The sequence below is a fragment of the Terrapene carolina genome, unplaced genomic scaffold (genome assembly GCF_002925995.2).
Source record: "Terrapene carolina triunguis isolate 2854851 unplaced genomic scaffold, T_m_triunguis-2.0 Scaffold629, whole genome shotgun sequence".
NCBI lineage: Eukaryota > Metazoa > Chordata > Testudines > Emydidae > Terrapene > Terrapene triunguis.
Genome location: NW_020664980.1, coordinates 16180662 through 16198575, shown reverse-complemented (window position 1 = coordinate 16198575; position 17914 = coordinate 16180662). Strand labels below are relative to the sequence as shown.

The 17914-nt window shown below is 42.7% G+C and overlaps 1 protein-coding gene across 2 annotated transcripts in view; it reads left to right on the top strand.

The window, feature by feature from the left end:
- Positions 1-17914, top strand: part of GEMIN5 (gem nuclear organelle associated protein 5) — a 33738-nt gene that overhangs the window by 2290 nt on the left and 13534 nt on the right. Inside the window, exons 3-18 of one of the 2 annotated variants that reach the window (XM_026659477.1) lie at positions 2209-2390; positions 3639-3790; positions 4037-4150; positions 4746-4878; positions 5263-5425; positions 6068-6280; positions 7882-7967; positions 8689-8783; positions 9331-9467; positions 11204-11277; positions 11934-12115; positions 13040-13179; positions 15710-15881; positions 16157-16375; positions 16786-16899; positions 17403-17531. In XM_026659477.1, coding sequence (XP_026515262.1) covers positions 2209-2390; positions 3639-3790; positions 4037-4150; positions 4746-4878; positions 5263-5425; positions 6068-6280; positions 7882-7967; positions 8689-8783; positions 9331-9467; positions 11204-11277; positions 11934-12115; positions 13040-13179; positions 15710-15881; positions 16157-16375; positions 16786-16899; positions 17403-17531 — 2305 coding nt within the window. Of the gene's footprint in view, positions 1-2208; positions 2391-3638; positions 3791-4033; positions 4151-4745; positions 4879-5262; positions 5426-6067; positions 6281-7881; positions 7968-8688; positions 8784-9330; positions 9468-11203; positions 11278-11933; positions 12116-13039; positions 13180-15709; positions 15882-16156; positions 16376-16785; positions 16900-17402; positions 17532-17914 lie in introns of both variants that reach the window. The other variant, XM_026659476.1, reaches the window with a different exon arrangement.

The window sequence follows — 17914 nt, the reverse complement described above, 5'->3', positions numbered from 1 at the left end:
TGGACTTTCTCCTGTTTGTCTACACCTCTCCTAAGGGTGGTGCCCAGAATTGAACACGGTACTCCAGCTGAGGTACTCACCGTTGACCAGTAGAGCAGGACAATTGTCTGTCGTGTCTCTTATATACAGCACTGCTGTTAATACACCCCAGAAGGATATTAGCCTTTTTCACACCTTCATATTATTGACTCTTATTCAATTTGCGATGTACAGTGACACCCCCAGATGGTGGGTACCTTTCCAGCAGTACTACCACCTAGCCAGTTATTTCCCATTTTGTAGTTGTGCATTTAATTTTTCCTTCCTAATCCTAAGTAATCCTTCACACTTGTTTTTACTGAATTTCATCTTGTTGATTTTAAACCAGTTCTCTGAATTGTCATATTTGTTTTGAATTCTAATCCTATCCTCTGAAGTGCTTGCAACCCCTGCAAGCTTGGTGTAATCTATATATTTTATAAACATGTTTTCCACTCCATTATCCAAGTTATTAATGAACATTTTGAATAGTACCAGACCCAGAACTGACCCCTGCGAGACTCCATTAGATATACCCTTCCAGGTTGACAGCGAACCATTGATAACTCTTTGAGTATGATCTTTCATCCACTTGTACACCCACCATATAGTAATTTCATGCGAGAGTTTCATTGGTTGTATGAAGGAGACTGCATATATGGTGGATTTCTTGGCCCAACTGCCACATCAGTATGACAGTATGGGCTTTCACCTGCTAGTAAGATTATATATATTGCATCCTTGACTTCACAGAGGCCACAGCCCAGTGGTTCTAATATTGTGATTATACAATTGTAGGACTGGAAGGGAGGTCATCTAGTCCAGTCCCCTTTACTCATGGCAGGACTAAATATTATCTAGACCATCCCTGACAGGTGTTTATCTAACTTGCTTTTAAAAATCTCCAATGATGGAGATTCCACAATCTCCCTGGGCAATTTATTCCAGTGCTTAACCACCCTGGCAGTTAGGAACCTTTTCCTAATGTCCAACCTAAACCGCCTTTGCTGCAATTTAAGCCCATTTCTTCTTGTCCTGTCCTCAGAGGTTAAAGGAGAACATTTTTTCTTCCTTCTTGTAACAGCCTTGTATGTACTTGAAAACTGTTATCATGACCTCCCTCAGTCTTCTCTTCTCCAGACTAAACAAACCCAATTTTTGCAGTCTGCCCTCTTGGGTCATGTTTTCTAGACCTTTAATCATTTTTGTTGCTTTTCTGTGGGCTTTCTTCAATTTGTTCACATCTTTCCTGAAATGTGACATCCAGAACTGCATACAATACTCCAGTTGAGGCCTAACTGTGGAGAAGAGCGGAAGAATTACTTCTGGTGTCTTACTTACAACGCTCCTGCCAGTACATCCCAGAATGATGTTCGCTTTTTTTGCAACAGTCTTATGTTCTTATGTTCTTACTGTTGACTCATATTTAGCTTGCAATCCACTATGACCCCCAGATCCCTTTCTGCAGTACTCCTTCCTAGGCAGTCATTTCCCGTTTTGTATTTGTGCAACTGATTGTTCCTTCCTAAGTGGAGTACTTTGCATTTGTCCTCATTGAATTTCATCCTGTTTACTTCAGACCATTTCTCCAGCTTGTCCAAATCATTTTGAATTTTAATCCTATCCTCCATAGCATTTGGAACCCCTCCCAGCTTGGTATTGTCTGCAAACTTTGTAAGTGTACTCTCTATGCCATTATCTAAATCATTGATGAAGATATTGAACAGAACTGATCCCTGTAGGACCCCACTCGATATGCCCTTCCAGTTTGATTCATGGAGTCTTTCCTCGTCATCTATCAAACAAAACACTTGCGAACCAAACAGTGGGGCTATAGGGGAGGTGGCCCCAGGAAAGGATCGTCCTCTCACAGTGTTGTCTACAATAGTTGATGTCAGTGGTTTTCAACCTTTTTTCATTTGTGGGCCCCTAAAAATTTTCAAATGGAGGTATGGACCCTTTTGGAAATCTTAGACATAGTCTGTGGACTCTGAGGGGTCTGCGGACCAGAGGTTGAAAACTCTGATCTACTGCTTCTGATACCTTCTAGCTGCTTAAACAGACTTATCCATGTGCTTCCTGCTAGTGTGTGTTTGTAAATTATTCCTTTAGACAAAGGGCCTACAGAACAAGCCTAGAGACAAGGCTTCAGTAGGCACCCTTGATCAGTCTTCATTCTATTTTTTTCAGAATACGATCTCCGCCTTGCATTGGTCATCCCATGTGAAAGATTTGGTTGTGTCCGGTGATGAGAAAGGGACAGTCATTTGTTACTGGTATAACAGAAATGACAGCCAGCAGTTCTTCCCAGAGCCCAGAACTATATTCTGTCTAGCTTGTTCCCCCCATGATGAGAACTTGGTGGCCATTGGGTAAGTACTAGTTACATTGTGTCTCCCTTTTATTTTGCAAGGTAGATATTGTGTCTTTTGCCTGTAATACAATTTTAAGATTATTCTTTCAGAGGTTTCAGTAGTTTGGGGATTTGGCCAGTACGGCTTAAAGGAGTTTTGTTTTGTTTTGTTCTAGTTGTTTTTTAAGTATTTGATTGACCTAGTGTATGACATAGTGGCTTCTAATAACCCCAAATGACATTTGCGGTACGTCTACACAGCAAGCAGATGTCTCACTGCGGCAGTGAGTCTCAGAGCAAAGGTCTACAGACTTGGGCTCACGGTATGGGGCGAAAAATAGTTGTGTGGACGTTCAGGCTTGGGCTGGAACTTGGCCTCTGAAGCCTAGCGGGGTGGGTGGGCTGTAATAAACTAACTGAAGAAATTATTAACTAAGAAAAGAAATGAGTTATTTACAAAGTTAAAACGGGAAACATACACACACACAAAGGAGTTAGTGTTAGATTTTAAAAGGTAATATAAGCTTTTATAATAAACAGCTCTATATGTCCTTTAGGGCTGACCCATGTCAAGCAGCATGAAGATCTCTGGCTTTTGTTTAGGAATCTTTGCCTCTCAGATTCCAGACAGCATAAAGCCCCAGTTTCTCCTTGTCAGGGATTTTTATTCCATTCACTCTAGAATCCAAGCTGATGATGGGTTCATGCGTAGGCCTCTCCTTCCTGGAGGGAATGAGGTATGCAATCAACAAGATCTCAGTCTTTTGATGCTACACAATGCCTCATTTCTCTTCAATGGGGCATCTTGTGTACATGATGAGCACTTTACATTAATGCTTCTTTTCCTCTTTGGTGAGTTACACAATTACAGAAGTTTACAATGAAAACATTCAATGTAACTTTATACCATGGGATACGGATATTACAAGTAGGATTAATACATGCAGCATCCTACAAGCATTCCATAAAGTCTAAACACATTCTTATAACACTAATATCTGTTTTAACTGTACTAACCCACAGGTAAGCCAGACTGGTTTCCAGCTGTGCATTTGTCAGTGTTCAGTGATGCTCTGGGCCTTGGCATGAGCTGGCCCCTGGTCTGCCAGTGTCTCAGCACCATCAGCCCCGGAGGCCAGATCCTCATTTGGTGTAGCTCCTTTGAAGTTAGTGGAGCTGTGCTGGTTTACACCAGCTAAGAGTCTGGCCCTGTGTGTTTATTTGAGAATCCAAGTATTTCTCCATGAATGTAAATGTTTGTCTTTAGCTATAAAGATGGCATGGTGGTTATAATCGACATCAGCAGGAAAAGAGAAGTTGTTCACAGGCTGAGAGGCCACGATGATGAAATTCACTCTCTGGCATGGTGCCCTGTGCCTGGTGAAGAAGTGTTATACAGTCGGCAAGAAGAGCTTCAAGGTAAATAAATGGTTAGGTGCTTTCAAAGTATCTTGTAGTTCATATGGCTATCCAGCTAGTAACCAGATAAGTTCCTTATTTCATTAATAAAAATGCACTAGCTGATCTAAGGCAGCCAAAGAGTTGAAAATAAAGTTTATCTGACACAGGGCAGTGTAATTGCAGTTGTTAATATGTACAGTGCTGTACGTTTTTCAAATACTATGCTATCATTTCAACACCATTTAATGTTCCCCTTGGAAGAAGGCGAGATTCCAAATGGAGAGCTAATGCAGGAGGCAGCTGAAACGAAAGGCTGTTACCTGGCGTCAGGAAGCAAAGATCAGACCATCCGAATCTGGAGCTGCGCTAGGGGCAGAGGTAAGTCCAATGGACCTTTCTAGAGGAAATAATGCCAGTGCGTGTGGAATGATAAGTCCACTCTCTGTCTGCTAGCCTGCTAGTTCAGCAATGTGATTCATTTGTATGTTAATAGTGTCTAGATGCTCCAATGTGATCAGGGCCCCATTGTGCTGTAATATGCTCTACCCCTAGTGTACCAAATCCCACGTTTTATTGTCAGCCTAGATATTTAGCTTCCTGGGCCACCCAGGACTGGAGTAAGTGGCGGAAGGGGCACCCTCCTCCACATCCCAGAACATGTTTTACTGGAAGTAAAGAAATCCTGACCAGTTCTGGGGAATGGTGGCTCTGACCCTCATTCGAGGGATTCCAAGAATTGAATCTAGAGTGCAAAGGACTCCATGCTGGGGAACCCTCACAGTACATTGTAGATTTTAAAAACAGGAAGATAGACACTAGCGTACTGGGAAATTGTTAAAAACCAGTTGAAAGGACACATGTGGATGCACTTGGGGCCTTAGTCTGAGACTTTGTGTTAGCAAGGCCTAGCAGCCTCTCAGAGGACTGTCTTGTGCTCAGTGGCCAGATTCTAATTAATCTCTTGATTCCGTAGGGGTGATGACCCTGAAGTTGCCCACTCTGAAGAGAAGAAGTGGAGGTGTTGACCCCGCTATTAAAGAGCGCATTTGGCTGACTGTTCACTGGCCCTGTGGCCATCCCACAGAGATTGTATCCAGCTGCTTTGGGTGAGCGGGTTTTACCAGCTTGGACACGTTCTACAGCTTTGGACGTTTTAGTTGCTAGCCAAGAAAGCATTGAGTAGGAAACCCTGCCCTCTGTGTGCTGGGGAAGAAGGCACTTTTGATATTGGAACTAGTGAGGGGACAGGATTTTGGCCTTATCAGGTGGGTAAACTTTTAGAAGACTGTAACTTCTGTGTTTCCTGGGACTTGTCCAAAGATCTAACTATATATCACTGCTAATGATACATGTTTGTCCATGAGATCCCTGAGGGAGAAAGCTGTGTGACTCACTCTGACTTTGGTTTGACACAGGTCGGTGGGTGTACATATATGCATAGAGCTATTTCTTGTGCAGAGAAAAATAAAGTGTACACTTTCCTTTCACAGAGGTGAGCTGCTGCTATGGGATTTGACCCAATCTGGGAAACGCAAGTGGACGCTTCTGGGATCTTCTTCGGAAGGGCAAAATCACACAAGGATTGTGTTCAATTTATGTTCAGTGCAGACCCATGGGAGAGAGCTACTTCTTTCCATTTCAATGGACAGGGATGTAAGGACCATTTGTCATCTTACAATAGCATAGCAATATCTGAGACCATTCACTTCAGCTAAATCTGAATATCCCAAATTTTGCTCCTAAGAATTGGGTTGAGCTGGGACAGGTTGTATGTATTTATGTTGTTGACTTATGAGCTCAGACTTTTATTACAATGAGGTTGATGAATCTTGCTCTCCCTCTGGGCTTGAGGGAGAAGTGTTTAACAGTGGGACATATCCATTTCTTCTTTTTATATATACATTTCTCTCCTCGTTTTAACAAGACCCAGTTTCCCTGTTAAAATCACATATATTAGCGCTGTAGTATGTGGCTTGTAGAGCCTAGATCATTTTAAAGTGCTGTCTTGATGGGTGCCATTCTTAAAGTAGCCAAGAAGTGTGCAATTTTTGGAGAAGGGCCATGAGGATGAGTTAATTTATCCATAGGGACTGCTCACCTTTCATGAATGGGCACTCTCCCACATGATACTGAGACATCTCTATGTTGTGTACTCCTCAGAAGGGGGGACCAGGCATCCTTGGTATAGTCTTGAATTTGACCCTTTCAGTATCTGTTTTGCTCTCATGTTCTTTTTATTGCCATTACATTACTAACTCATAACCTCGCTGTTTCTTGTTTCCCAACTTTCTCCAGGTAAAGTGTTGGGACCTGACAACTTTAGATTGCTGCTGGACTCTGCCTTCTCTCGGAGGCTTTGTCTACAGCCTGGCCTTCTCCCCTGTGGACACAGGCTGCCTTGCCATAGGTGTTGGGGACAGCATGATCCGGGTGTGGAACACCTTGTCTCTGAGCAATACTTACGATGTGAAAACATTCTGGCAGGGCATCAAATCCAAGGTCACAGCTGTGAGTGCACTTCTAGTTCTCTTTTCTCTTGCATTTTGTTTCCTGCTCTTTGTTACAGTTCAGGGCAATTGCATCTGTATTCTCCCTTTGTGATCCAGCAAGGACACCACTTTAAACTTCCAGCTCCTAGCCATCACCTCTCTTGAGCAGAGACCCACATCTCACTCCCTCCTGAGTAGGGATTTTAAGGCTGTATAGCTCCCTGCCTACACCAGGATATCCCCAGCAAGCTAGACAGCATCAAAGGTATAGCGTCTGTGCTTTGCTTTCTTTCCGAGGGCTGTGACTAGTGTGTTGCTTGCAGGTATAAGTTACCCCACAGCTCCTTCTAATCAGGCACATGTATTGGTACGGTAAAAGCTATTACAGAGAAAACATATTATAACAATAAAAGGACCTACACACTGGCTAGAAAGCTTATCAGAGGTCATCCCCAACTCTAACCTTGGGCTCTGGTAGGTTTTAGTCCATCAAAACCCATAACTGGGTTTTCCCTGTGGTTATAAGTTCATCTGTCTTAGATCCAGAACCAGAACAGAGGCTGGGCAAATCAACTATTTCTTTATACAGCTCGGGGCCTTTGATCTTGGCCTTCTGTAACAGCTAATCAGCAGATAACTACCCTCTCCTCTGGGTATAGCTTCAAAAGGCTGGGGTTTTGCATAACCAGAGTTGGGGAATTTGAATTAACATCTCCCTGGGATTCCCCATGAAATCCATTTCACACTTACTGTCCCAAAAGTCCATACTTGTCTGGCACATTTTCAATGTAGGTTTTTGAACTCTTAGGTTTTATATCTGTGTCATCCCCTTCCCTTCCCTCTCCTCCACCCCTCCAAGAGGCCCACAATAATACATAAACTTAATATAATACGGTTTTTCAAGTCTATTGCCGGAAATTGCCCATATCTGTCACACTTACTCAGTTATCCCTCCCTTCTGGAAAATGTTTTATCCAGCTAATAGATACATAAAGCCAATATATTGCCCAGGTTCTCACATGTGTGGAATCATTTGCAGGCAACATATTTCTTCATGTGTAGAGACAGAATATTAGACACTGATGCAGCTACAGGTGCCTGTGTGACATGTAGGGAAAAACTGACAAAGGTCAATTTATATAGCATTGTATTTCTGGCCGGTTTTTCCCCATTCTCATCTTCCAACTCTGTCTCTAGGCTTTCCTTTGGCACCCTACTGGGAAGGCATAGTTGACTGCGGGTATAGTTCAACCACAGCTTAGCGAAAGGTTCCTGCTCTGTGGCGAGTGTTAAGGTCACTGATGGCAAGACAACAGTATCTGTCTTCAGTAGAAACGGCTTTTGCCACTCTGAGCATTCTAATTCCCCCAGCTCTGTTTCTCCCAACCCACAATAAACGGAGAGGGAGCCGTGGATATTCTCAACAAGAGATCAGTTTAAGTGTCTAGCTGGTGGGCCTGGTAGCAATAGGTTGATCTTAAGTATGATGCTACCTCCCCAATTTCAAGATTTTCCTCTTTTTTTCTTTCTAGTTAATCCCTGGAAAAATTGCACTGGGGGATAGGAAATAGCAATATGCCTGTATGGTTGTTTGACCTTTTATTACTATTTTGTTTGCAGTTATCCTGGCATCCGACTAAAGAAGGCTGCTTAGCCTTTGGAACGGACGATGGAAAGGTTGGCATGTACGACACCTACTCCAGCAAGTAAGAAACTAGTTTTCAAGTTGATCAGTGTTTTGATGAGCAAATTATAGTTGCTACAGTGATGGGAATAATGGAACCTTCTTAAGCTCATGGGCAGTGTGAAGTGACACTTTAACTTCTCGCTTATTGTGATGCTTCTAGTGATGATTTTCCGTTGCATGCATTCAGTAGCATTAGATAATCAGTATCACTGCCAATGCTGAAACTCAGTGTACATTATCCCTCTTCTCTGTTGCAGTGTCCTTAGCTTAGGCAAGCTATTGCTCAGAGAGTAGGATTAAATTACAAGTAGCCATAGAGCATAGTTGGTTGGATTTGGGGTGTGTCCATCTTGCCAGTATCTCCCTGCTGTGCCTAGTAGCTCCTGATGTAAGTGTGCTCCAATTGCCCAACCAAATATCACCTATGGGTGGAGACCAGGCATAGAAAATTTCAGCCAGAAGAACTTTCCAGGGAACTAGGAGCATGTGCAAATGTGGCATACAAGAAAAGTCCTGCTATAACCTTAACTGTAGCCAGCAGTGTACCAGAGGATGCAATTGTGAGATGTGCTGCTGGTTGCATTTCTGCTTGTTGGGCTGTTGAACTGCTGCTTGTCCATTTTCACTCGTGGCCATTGTGCTTTGAGCTTTCTCTGTATATGAGATTTGTCTGGGGATGTTCACTGCACCTCTCTGAAATCTGACTTATTTTGCTGTTTCCTGCTCCTCTCCCTATCCAGCATCAAAAATAGGCCGCCTCAGATCTCCAGCACCTATCACAAGAAGACTGTGTACACGTTAGCCTGGGGACCTCCAATTCCCCCTCTCTCTTTTGGTGAGTCTTGGAACCATACTATAGCAAATGTTAAGTCCTTTCACTTGTAGAGGATGTGGATACTGTGAAGATGGCATGTCAGCCCTCCTGCTGAGTCAATGTGCATTGGGTATGATTCCTGTGCCCTTGGAGACTTTTATAATGGATTCATTCTCAAGAAGGAATGAACCAGTAGAGAGAGATATGCACAGACCCTGCAGTCATCATTGAGGATCAAACCTGGGACCTTTAGCACCAAACCCACCAGCCCGTACCACTTGAGCTAGACGAGCAACTGAGTTGACCCTTGTTAAATAACAAGCTCTTAATGTTGCTCAGGGCCAGCCACTAGAGGGAGGTAAACCCCATGCACAGTCAGTGTGTTAAGAGGTGTGTGTACTTCTGGTATTGAAAGTGGCCCTTTTAATGGGTTATAGCAGGAGAATCTCTTACTGCCAAATCACATATGACGCTTTAAATCAGAGGTTGTATTTTTGCTGGGAGCAATTAGCCCTACTTAGGCCTGTGTAGGAAAAGGCTGTATTTAGCTTTTATCTCTGTTGTACAGGAGGCGATGGTGACAGGCCCTCTGTAACATTATACAGCTGTGCAGGGGAAGGTATTGTCTTGCAGCACAATCCTTGGAAGCTTAGTGGAGAGGCAAATGACATCAATAAAGTCATCAGGGACACTAATTCAATCAAAGTGAGTATAATTCTTTATGGATCATGGAGTAGAAATTACTTGCATGATAACATTCCATCCCTGTTTTTTCTTTTCTGTCCTGCTGATGAATCTATAGCAAATAAAATAAAGCATCTGAAATCCTTAGTCTTCCTAGATGCACTTCAGAGACATTTAAAGCATCTAAATACATACACTTTTGTCCCTGAAGGAGTTCTTTCTCTTTCATTAAGGCAAGACAGCAGATCTGCTCTCTCCTCGCTGTCGCCAATTGTTTTCTGTTTTTGTAATTTATTTACCCAAGAAAACTCAGTTGAGTTTTCTATCTTGTTTTCAGAGAAGTACTTGGCTTTCTAAAATTAATACTTGGTTCTTATAGCGCTTTTCATCTTCAAAGCATTCGAGACATTAATTAAAATCCACAATGCCCCTCTGAAGCTGGCAGACAAGTATCCTTAACACCGTTCTACAGATCAGGAAACCAAGGCGAAGTACTTGAAGCACAGCTCTGCGATTAAAATGTGAAGCTTTTCGCTGTAGGTCCTGTACTCAGACCACACCTTAGTCTCATTTTTGCATTCAACTTGTGCACAGAGGGAGAGATTTGCAGAGGCACAAATGGCAGTTAGGACTCTAACATCTGAAAATCTCCCTCGAATATCTTGGCTGAGATCACATAGTGAATGAATGTGGGTCAGCCACCTGAGAAATCAAAATGCTCCTAGTCCTTTGCTCTGAACATTGGACCTGTTAGATCACTACCTCTCTGAGTGCACTTTACTAATTTTTTTTTTTTTTAATGAAATGCTGTTGCAATAAGGTTACTAAGCACTGCGGAGAAGTCCATCTCACACCACACTGCAGCTGGAGCAGAGTAGGCTGTTGTAAGTGATCAGATTGGGGCAGAGGGGTGGTTAATCATGTCTTGGCAAAACAAAGCAGTAAACACAGTGGACTAGTTCCTCGCTTGGTATAAATCAGCAAAGCTCCATTGATGACTTGGAGCTTTGCTGACATACACCAGCTGAGGTTCTGGTCTAGTCTTTGTGACCAAAAGCATCATTAGAGAGAAAAGGGGGTAAAATCCATGCCTAACAGGAAACAACAAGCATCTTAAATTGAGAATTACCAATAATGTAGGTCTGGATGGGGGGAATTACAACAATAGTTAAAGTCTTTATAAACTCGAAATAGAAGTTATGAGTTTGTTCACAAAAGCTTGGATTTTCAGTGGGGTTCATAGAATCTCAGGGTTGGAAGGGACCTCAGGAGGTCATCTAGTCCAACCCCCTGCTCAAAGCAGGACCAATCCCCAAACAGATTTTTGCCCCAGATCCCTAAATGGCCCCCTCAAGGATTGAACTCACAACCCCCTGGGTTTAGCAGGCCAATGCTCAAACCACTGAGCTATCCCTCCCCCTGGCTTAGATGCCCAGATCCCACTGGATCCCAGAGAAACTTCCTCTGAGATTTTTAGAGTCTAAATTGATAACCCTGAGTCACCATTTCCTGCAGTAATTAGTCCTGCTATAAATATAACCTATTTTATCATCACTCAAGCATGCATCTCTATTACAAAATGTGCTCTGGAAATCCGACATTGGGGATTCTCTTTTTATGGACTTTTTCTAATTGCAAACACCCAATTTGACTACGGGTTTAATTCTCTTGAATTCATGGAAGGAAAGAGTTTAGGGTTTGCAGCAGTTACTGCTAATAGTTCTTTGTTTTTTCTTTGGTACGTTTTCTTTCTTTAGTACAAATTGCCTGCACGCACTGAAATCAGCTGGAAACCAGATGGCAAAATCTTGGCTCTTGGTAACGAAGATGGGTATGTTTTCTTTAAGGCCTAGGTTAATGCTAATGTCATAGAATCATAGAATATCAGGGTTGGAAGGGACCTCAGGAGGTCATCTAGTCCAACCCCCTGCTCAAAGCAGGACCAATCCCCAACTAAATCATATATGCAATCAACTGCTGATTAAGTAAATTCATCTAGAGTCAGCATAGTGACTGCTCTGATTTATCTCTGACCGTCAGCCCTGTCAGTGTATCTGAGGGAGGAGGAATTTCTTGTTTTCATGTCAGTGAAACAGTTCTACCTAGAACCACTTATGCCGGAGGCAGGTGCTTCCAGCATGGCACTGCCCGTGCATCTCAGTCCTGATCGGTGATATTCTCTACCATCCCAGAACTGGGTCTCTCATGAGCGCACGCAACCCATCATGCCATAGTGTGTGTTGATTTTTACAAGTGACTGATAAGGTTCAGGACGCTTGTTTTCACCTGTGACTTAAGCCAGGATTTGAGCCAGGTTTACGGAGGTGAAAATCTCATTAATTTCTTGAATCATTCCAACCCACATTCTGTCATTATACCCTGTTAATGTGCAGTAACAACAGAATATTCACATTAGGGATGGAACATAGATCCTTTAGCCAATCCCAGCATTTCTCATGTTGTGTTTTTTGTTTGTTTTAATTACAGATCAATTGAAATATTTCAGGCTCCTAACTTGAGATTGCTCTGCACCATCCAGCAACATCATAAACTGATTAATGCTATTCGCTGGCATCATGAGCACGGGACCCAGCCAGAGCTGAGCTACATGATAGCGTCAGGCTCAATCAACGCCATCATTTATGTGCATAACCTAAAGGGTGTCATAGGTAACTGCCTGGGCTTATACTTTCAGATGTTGCAGGAATGTGATTTTTTTCCCCTTCATTCAGTATTTTCCTTTCCTTACACTCCCTAGGGGGCTCTGCTTCTGTCTTTCACTACTTGACTCTGAAGGGAGTTGATTTTGTCCTTTTCCTTACCTTTGTAATAATAATTTGTTTTGGGGTCCCATTCTCATGTTCACTTCCCCAGGCAGCAGGGCTTGGGACTGTTGGCAAGGCCTGCATGCATAACCCCTGAATGGGGAGAGGCGCCTTGTATCTCATCAGGGATCCTTCCCAGGCCTGCGTAAGGAGCAGAATTGATAGGGAGCTGGCAACAAGGCTCTGATGGGGTGCAGTACACCCTTCTGATTGTAGGGGGGGCTCACTTGTTTTGGTTCTCTGAAAAAATTGCTTATTGCTTGTGTCTTGAAATACGTGGGGGGGGGAAAGGTAGAGAAATCTGTGACATATTGAACTGTGAGAAATCTCAGCTTAAAAAGAGCTTGCCTATTTCACAGTGCTGTTAATTTCCAGCGTGCACGTGATGCAAGAAAAATTTCAGATGCAATATGGGGAGAAGTGAATTAGTGTGATTATGGTATGAATGCAGCCAATAGAAGGCAACTTTATTTTGCTTAGTCCTTTGGGCGCACCCTCTCCCAAAACTCTTGACAGAGGTAACTAATAAAACAGCATGCTGCATTGTTGAACATTGTAAGCCAAGTTTTCAGTACACAGGGTTCGGGTGCATGTGCACTGGTTCACCTACTTTTGCACATGCAGTTTTGTCCACTGCTTTGCTCAGACAAAGAAAGGCATGCCCCAGGGCTCCATGCCAACTGCGAATGTGGCCTGATGTCACAATTTCCATTCCACTGGAGTGACTTGTCCTCCCAACCTTACCTGACCTCCATTGTTTGCTTTCAGAGAGCTCTTCAGAAACCCCTGTGACGATAACAGAGCCTTTTCGAACTCTGGTGGGCCACACGGCTAAAATCACCAGTCTGGCATGGAGCCCGCATCATGAGGGGAGATTAGTATCTGCTTGCTACGATGGCACAGCACAGGTATGGTTGTGGGACCACTTATGATTACATTTCTTTTGTTTTCAAATCCTCCTTCCTCTGCAATTTTTTTAATACCTAGTTGACTGCAGAGTATTTGGGGATGACTCCTGTGCCAGATAAACTGTGGTATTGCTGAAAACTTCTCTGTGATAGAAATCTGCCGAAAAGGACAGCATGATTTCCCCCTACCTTTCTGTTAATACCTGTTTCCAAACAGTAATCGCCTTCTGTTTTTGCAGAGTGAGAGATGAAACCATTACTGGGAATCACTGTAAGTCTAGCAACTGGGAATGCAGAAGTCTGCAGGATAAAATTGTAAAGTGAAAGACTTCTTGGCTTCTTTAGCAGCACCAGAGATGAATGGTGTGGAGAAAGTGAATAAGGAAATGTTATATGAAGGGATAAATAACACAAGGACCATGGTCACCCAGTGAAAAAGTTAATAGGCAGCAGTTTTAAAACAAACATAAGGAAGTACTTCTTAAGACAACTCACAGTTAACCTGTGGAACTCATTGCCAGGGGATGTTGTGAAGGCCAAAACTATAACGGGGTTCAAAAAGAATTAGATACGTTCATGGAGGATAGGTCCAGCAATGGCTGATAGCCAAGATATAGTCATGGATGCAAACCTGTGCTCTGGGTGTCTGTAAACTTCTGACTTCCAGAAGCTGGGACTGGATGACAGGGAATGGATCATTTGCTAATTGCCCTTTTCTGTTCATTTCCTCTGAAGCATCTGGCACCAGCAGCTATTGGATACTGGGCTAAATGGACCATTGGTCTGACTCAATATGGTTATTCTTATGTGTGTTTTTGGTTGGAGGAGAAAATGAAACAGTAAAAGTAGTAAGGACTTCCTGATGATGCCTCTGGCACTGAAATAATTGTGTAGAATGAAAATGCAGAGAACTGCATAGAACTGGTTGGAAATTGATATTTTAAAATTTGTCGTCTTCACAAGTTGGGACAGTCAAAATATCAAAATTTTCTGTGGAGTGAAAATTTCTAAAAATATTGATTGGGAAATGTAGAAACTAGACATTTCAACATTCCAGAATCAGAATATTTTATTTCAGTTTGTTGAACCCAATTGAAACATTTATTTTTGTCTTGAATCAATATTAATCTGGTTCTCATGAGCTGCTGTTGTACCATTTGGGAATTATGGTTCCAGTGCCTCATGCACCCAAGCTCCTCTGGGCTGCACTCCCTGGCTGAACTACATCTCCCATCATGCATCATGGCAGTTTAAGCAAAGGGGAGACTCCTGTGGATTGCGTGTTAAATGTCAGACGAAGTTAAACCAAAATGTTTCGCTTTGTTCCACCTGACCCCAAATTGAATATTTTGTTTAAATTTTCAGACATTTCTGGCAAACCCTGAATTTTTTTAATGGAAAATTTTAACTAAATGGGAACTGTATTTTCCACTGGAAAAAAATATTCATTGCACAGTTCCCATCCAGCTCTATAGAAGTTCTGCAATGGAAATGCAGAACTTGGCACTATCTTCTTATCAATCAGTACTACGCATCTCACTTATGGGAAAATATTCACACTACACTAATTCTACAGTAAGAATGATTAACTAAAACATCTAAGTGCCCATGTGATGAATAAAAGAAGTTGTTTACATACATTCCTATTTTAGACTTAAATATTTGAACATCATCTCCCTTTCACTTACTTGCCAAATTTTGGACCTAAAGAGGAAAGAGAGAGACACACAGACACACACACAGATAACTATCTCTGTTTTAGATGTAAGTGATCACATCTCTCAACAGAAGGAAAGCGCAGAATCCTAGCCTAAGAGCAAGAGAATGGGTTTTCAAATAATTTTGTTAAATATATTTGCAACGTAGTCTGATCATCTCGTTGAAGTCTGAGTTTACACTGTGGATAACAGAAGCTTTGATCTTATATTTCAAAACACATCCAGTTTCAAGTCTGCAATGCTTTGCATAGGTGAGACATCTCTAACAAATAAAGGCCTCTTAATTTGCCCTCCGGTCTTCTGAAGGTATTATCAGTTTTGACACTGAAACTTTTCAGATGAGTGTGTTTTGAATTATTAGACTCAATCACTTAATCCTATTAGAGAACTCCTTAGTTCTAGGGTTATTTATGAGGTCTTTTCATATCTATTAAAGGATATTCTATTGTACCATGTTTCTGGACAGTGCTTAATAGTTGCTGTGTTTAAAGCCATAAGTGACTGCATTTCAGTAATGGTAAACTGATTCACAGGTTCAGTTCATCGGGTCTTTCATCAGCACTTTTGGATCCTTCAGGATAAAAGATGTTACGTGAATGTACAATTGTTATCAGTAGCAACAAAAGGGACTATTCAGCATCTCCTTCTGTGTGTTGGGTTTGGGTTACTGGTTCTTGAAACATTCTAGACTACTTTGGAGACCTCAATGTAAAGCTGCTGGTGATGGGTGGAGATGATGATGCGGATCATTAGAGGGGTATCAGACTTGTTTAGATATTTGGTTTCTCTAAAAAAAGGGCTTTTGTTTTTAGGTGTGGGATGTTCTGAAGGAGGAGCCACTGTGCAATTATCGAGGGCACCGGGGCCGGCTGCTTTGTGTTCAGTGGTCACCAGTGGATCCAGATTCTGTTTATACAGGAGCAGATGACTTTTGTGTTCATAAATGGCTAACCTCAAAGCAGGAGTATACCCGGCCGCCTCAAGGTCAGTATACCTGAGCAGAGGATCCTGTACTGGGCAGGTGTGGGGATAGGAGTAATGAAATAGGCAGTGGTAATATTTGTTCTAAATTCAAATTTGCCCTTTAGTTCTTAGGCAGACCCTCAGTGTCCCGGATCAAGTGGAGCTGTAGATGGGACCTCCAGCGTTCTAGTCTAGGAAGTTAAGCCAGAATGGGAGCTCTGATCTCCAGAGGTGACATGCTAATATCTAAGCAGATTGCTCTCTCTCATAGACATAATTATTGCAATCTTTTCCAGGCAAAAAGAGCACAGACTTGGAGAAAAAAAGGAGCTCTCAACCCAAACTCAAAGCTAAGAAGAAGAAAAAGCCCATGGGGAAGGCTCCAGCAAAGCAGGATGTGAGCGACACAGTGAATGGAGAAGAGGTTGTAGACAATTTGTTAGATGAGAATGGGCTATCAGACCATGAGGAAGAAAAGGAAGCGCAGGAGTTCTCTGACAAGGTCTCTCTGGCAGGTAATTACCAGTCCCAAGGTTGTCTTAGTTAATGGAAGAGGCTTAGTAGCCTGCAGAGCTAACCGGAGATCATGGTCGTGAGAGGGCATGCCCAGGGACCAGATTCTCGGCTGTGCCTGGGACAGCTGAAGAAGGGAGGGTGGCTTTGTGCCACATTCGTGCCCCTCTCAAGTGATCCTGGAATCAGCCAGGCTCTGGTTTGTCCCTGGCCCAAACTTGGAGCAGCTTTTGCAGATTCCCTCTAGATTACTGATTTCAATTAATACTTCAAACTACAAGACGTTAAACCTACATTGGAAACAAAGATGCTCAACCCCTCACTGACACTACATTAAACCTTGACACTATGTCTTTTAATGTCTTGGGCTTGTCCATATTTTCTTGTTTCTTTCATTCATTTAATCCCACAGTTTCCAAGGAGCTCCCTTTGTATCCACGTGTTTGTTCTGTGTCTGACCTGCCAAAACCTTTCATGAACCATAAAACCACTCCCGTGAAAAAGGATCACCCTAAAGAGAAACCAGGTTGGTACATTTCAAGCACAAGTGTCATGACACAGATTGGGTTTAAGGGACCGGACAGAGCCACCACACTTTGAGGCTTGTTTCCTGTAAAAGAGTAGCTTCCCATATTAATGTTACATCAGCTAAGCAATGTCTGGAGAGAGAGAGTTTTCGGAACTATTTATCATGTTAGTTCAAACTACTTTTGATTTAACTGACCCGCCAAGCAGGAAAAATGGCTAACTTTAGTGTGATATGTGAATGTCTCAGTGCATACAGCTGCTAACTTCAGTATAAACCAGGAGGCAGAAAAACATTTGGTTTGTGCATAGTGATCAGTATTCATAAGGCAGAAAGACCCTAAAACAGATGTCTGTGGTGCTTAGACATAGTTTCTACAGCACCCTAAGTTTCCATTTCTTACTGTGTCATGAGTTGGTTTCTTTTGTGGGAGGGAGAGACATGATTATGGCTAGTGCTGGAACTGTGCGACAATGACTAAAATGTGACTAACTTCATTCCAGTCCCTGATGCCTCTGTGAAGAAGAGAAAACCTCGGTCTATCCTACCTATCAGCACATCTATGGACCAGAGGTCGAAAGACGAATTGCATCAGGACTGCTTGATGCTGGCTACGTGTCTAAGATCCAAAGGTACAGGAGAAATGCTGCACTGAGAGCTGCACTTCCTCTTCCTGCTCAGCTAGGGCATCCCCCCCACCTCACCCCGCCCCACCCCAAAAGCATTTTGGCCAAGATTGCCACAAATGGGCGTCAAAGATAGGGCTCCTGGATCCATATCAAGGCACCTAAATATGGCTTTCGGAGATGAACTTTAGGCATCGCCATGTGAAAATCTTGGCCGTTACATAGGAATGGGTGAACAAATCTTGTTTTATCCTTCCCATAATGCTTCATTCTTCTGCCATTGTGGCCACTTTTTGAGACTGGGGGATTGGAATACCCTTACCAATACTGGGCACATTCTAATCTGGGGTCTAAACATGCAGGTGGGATAAAACTTTATACCTGTAGGC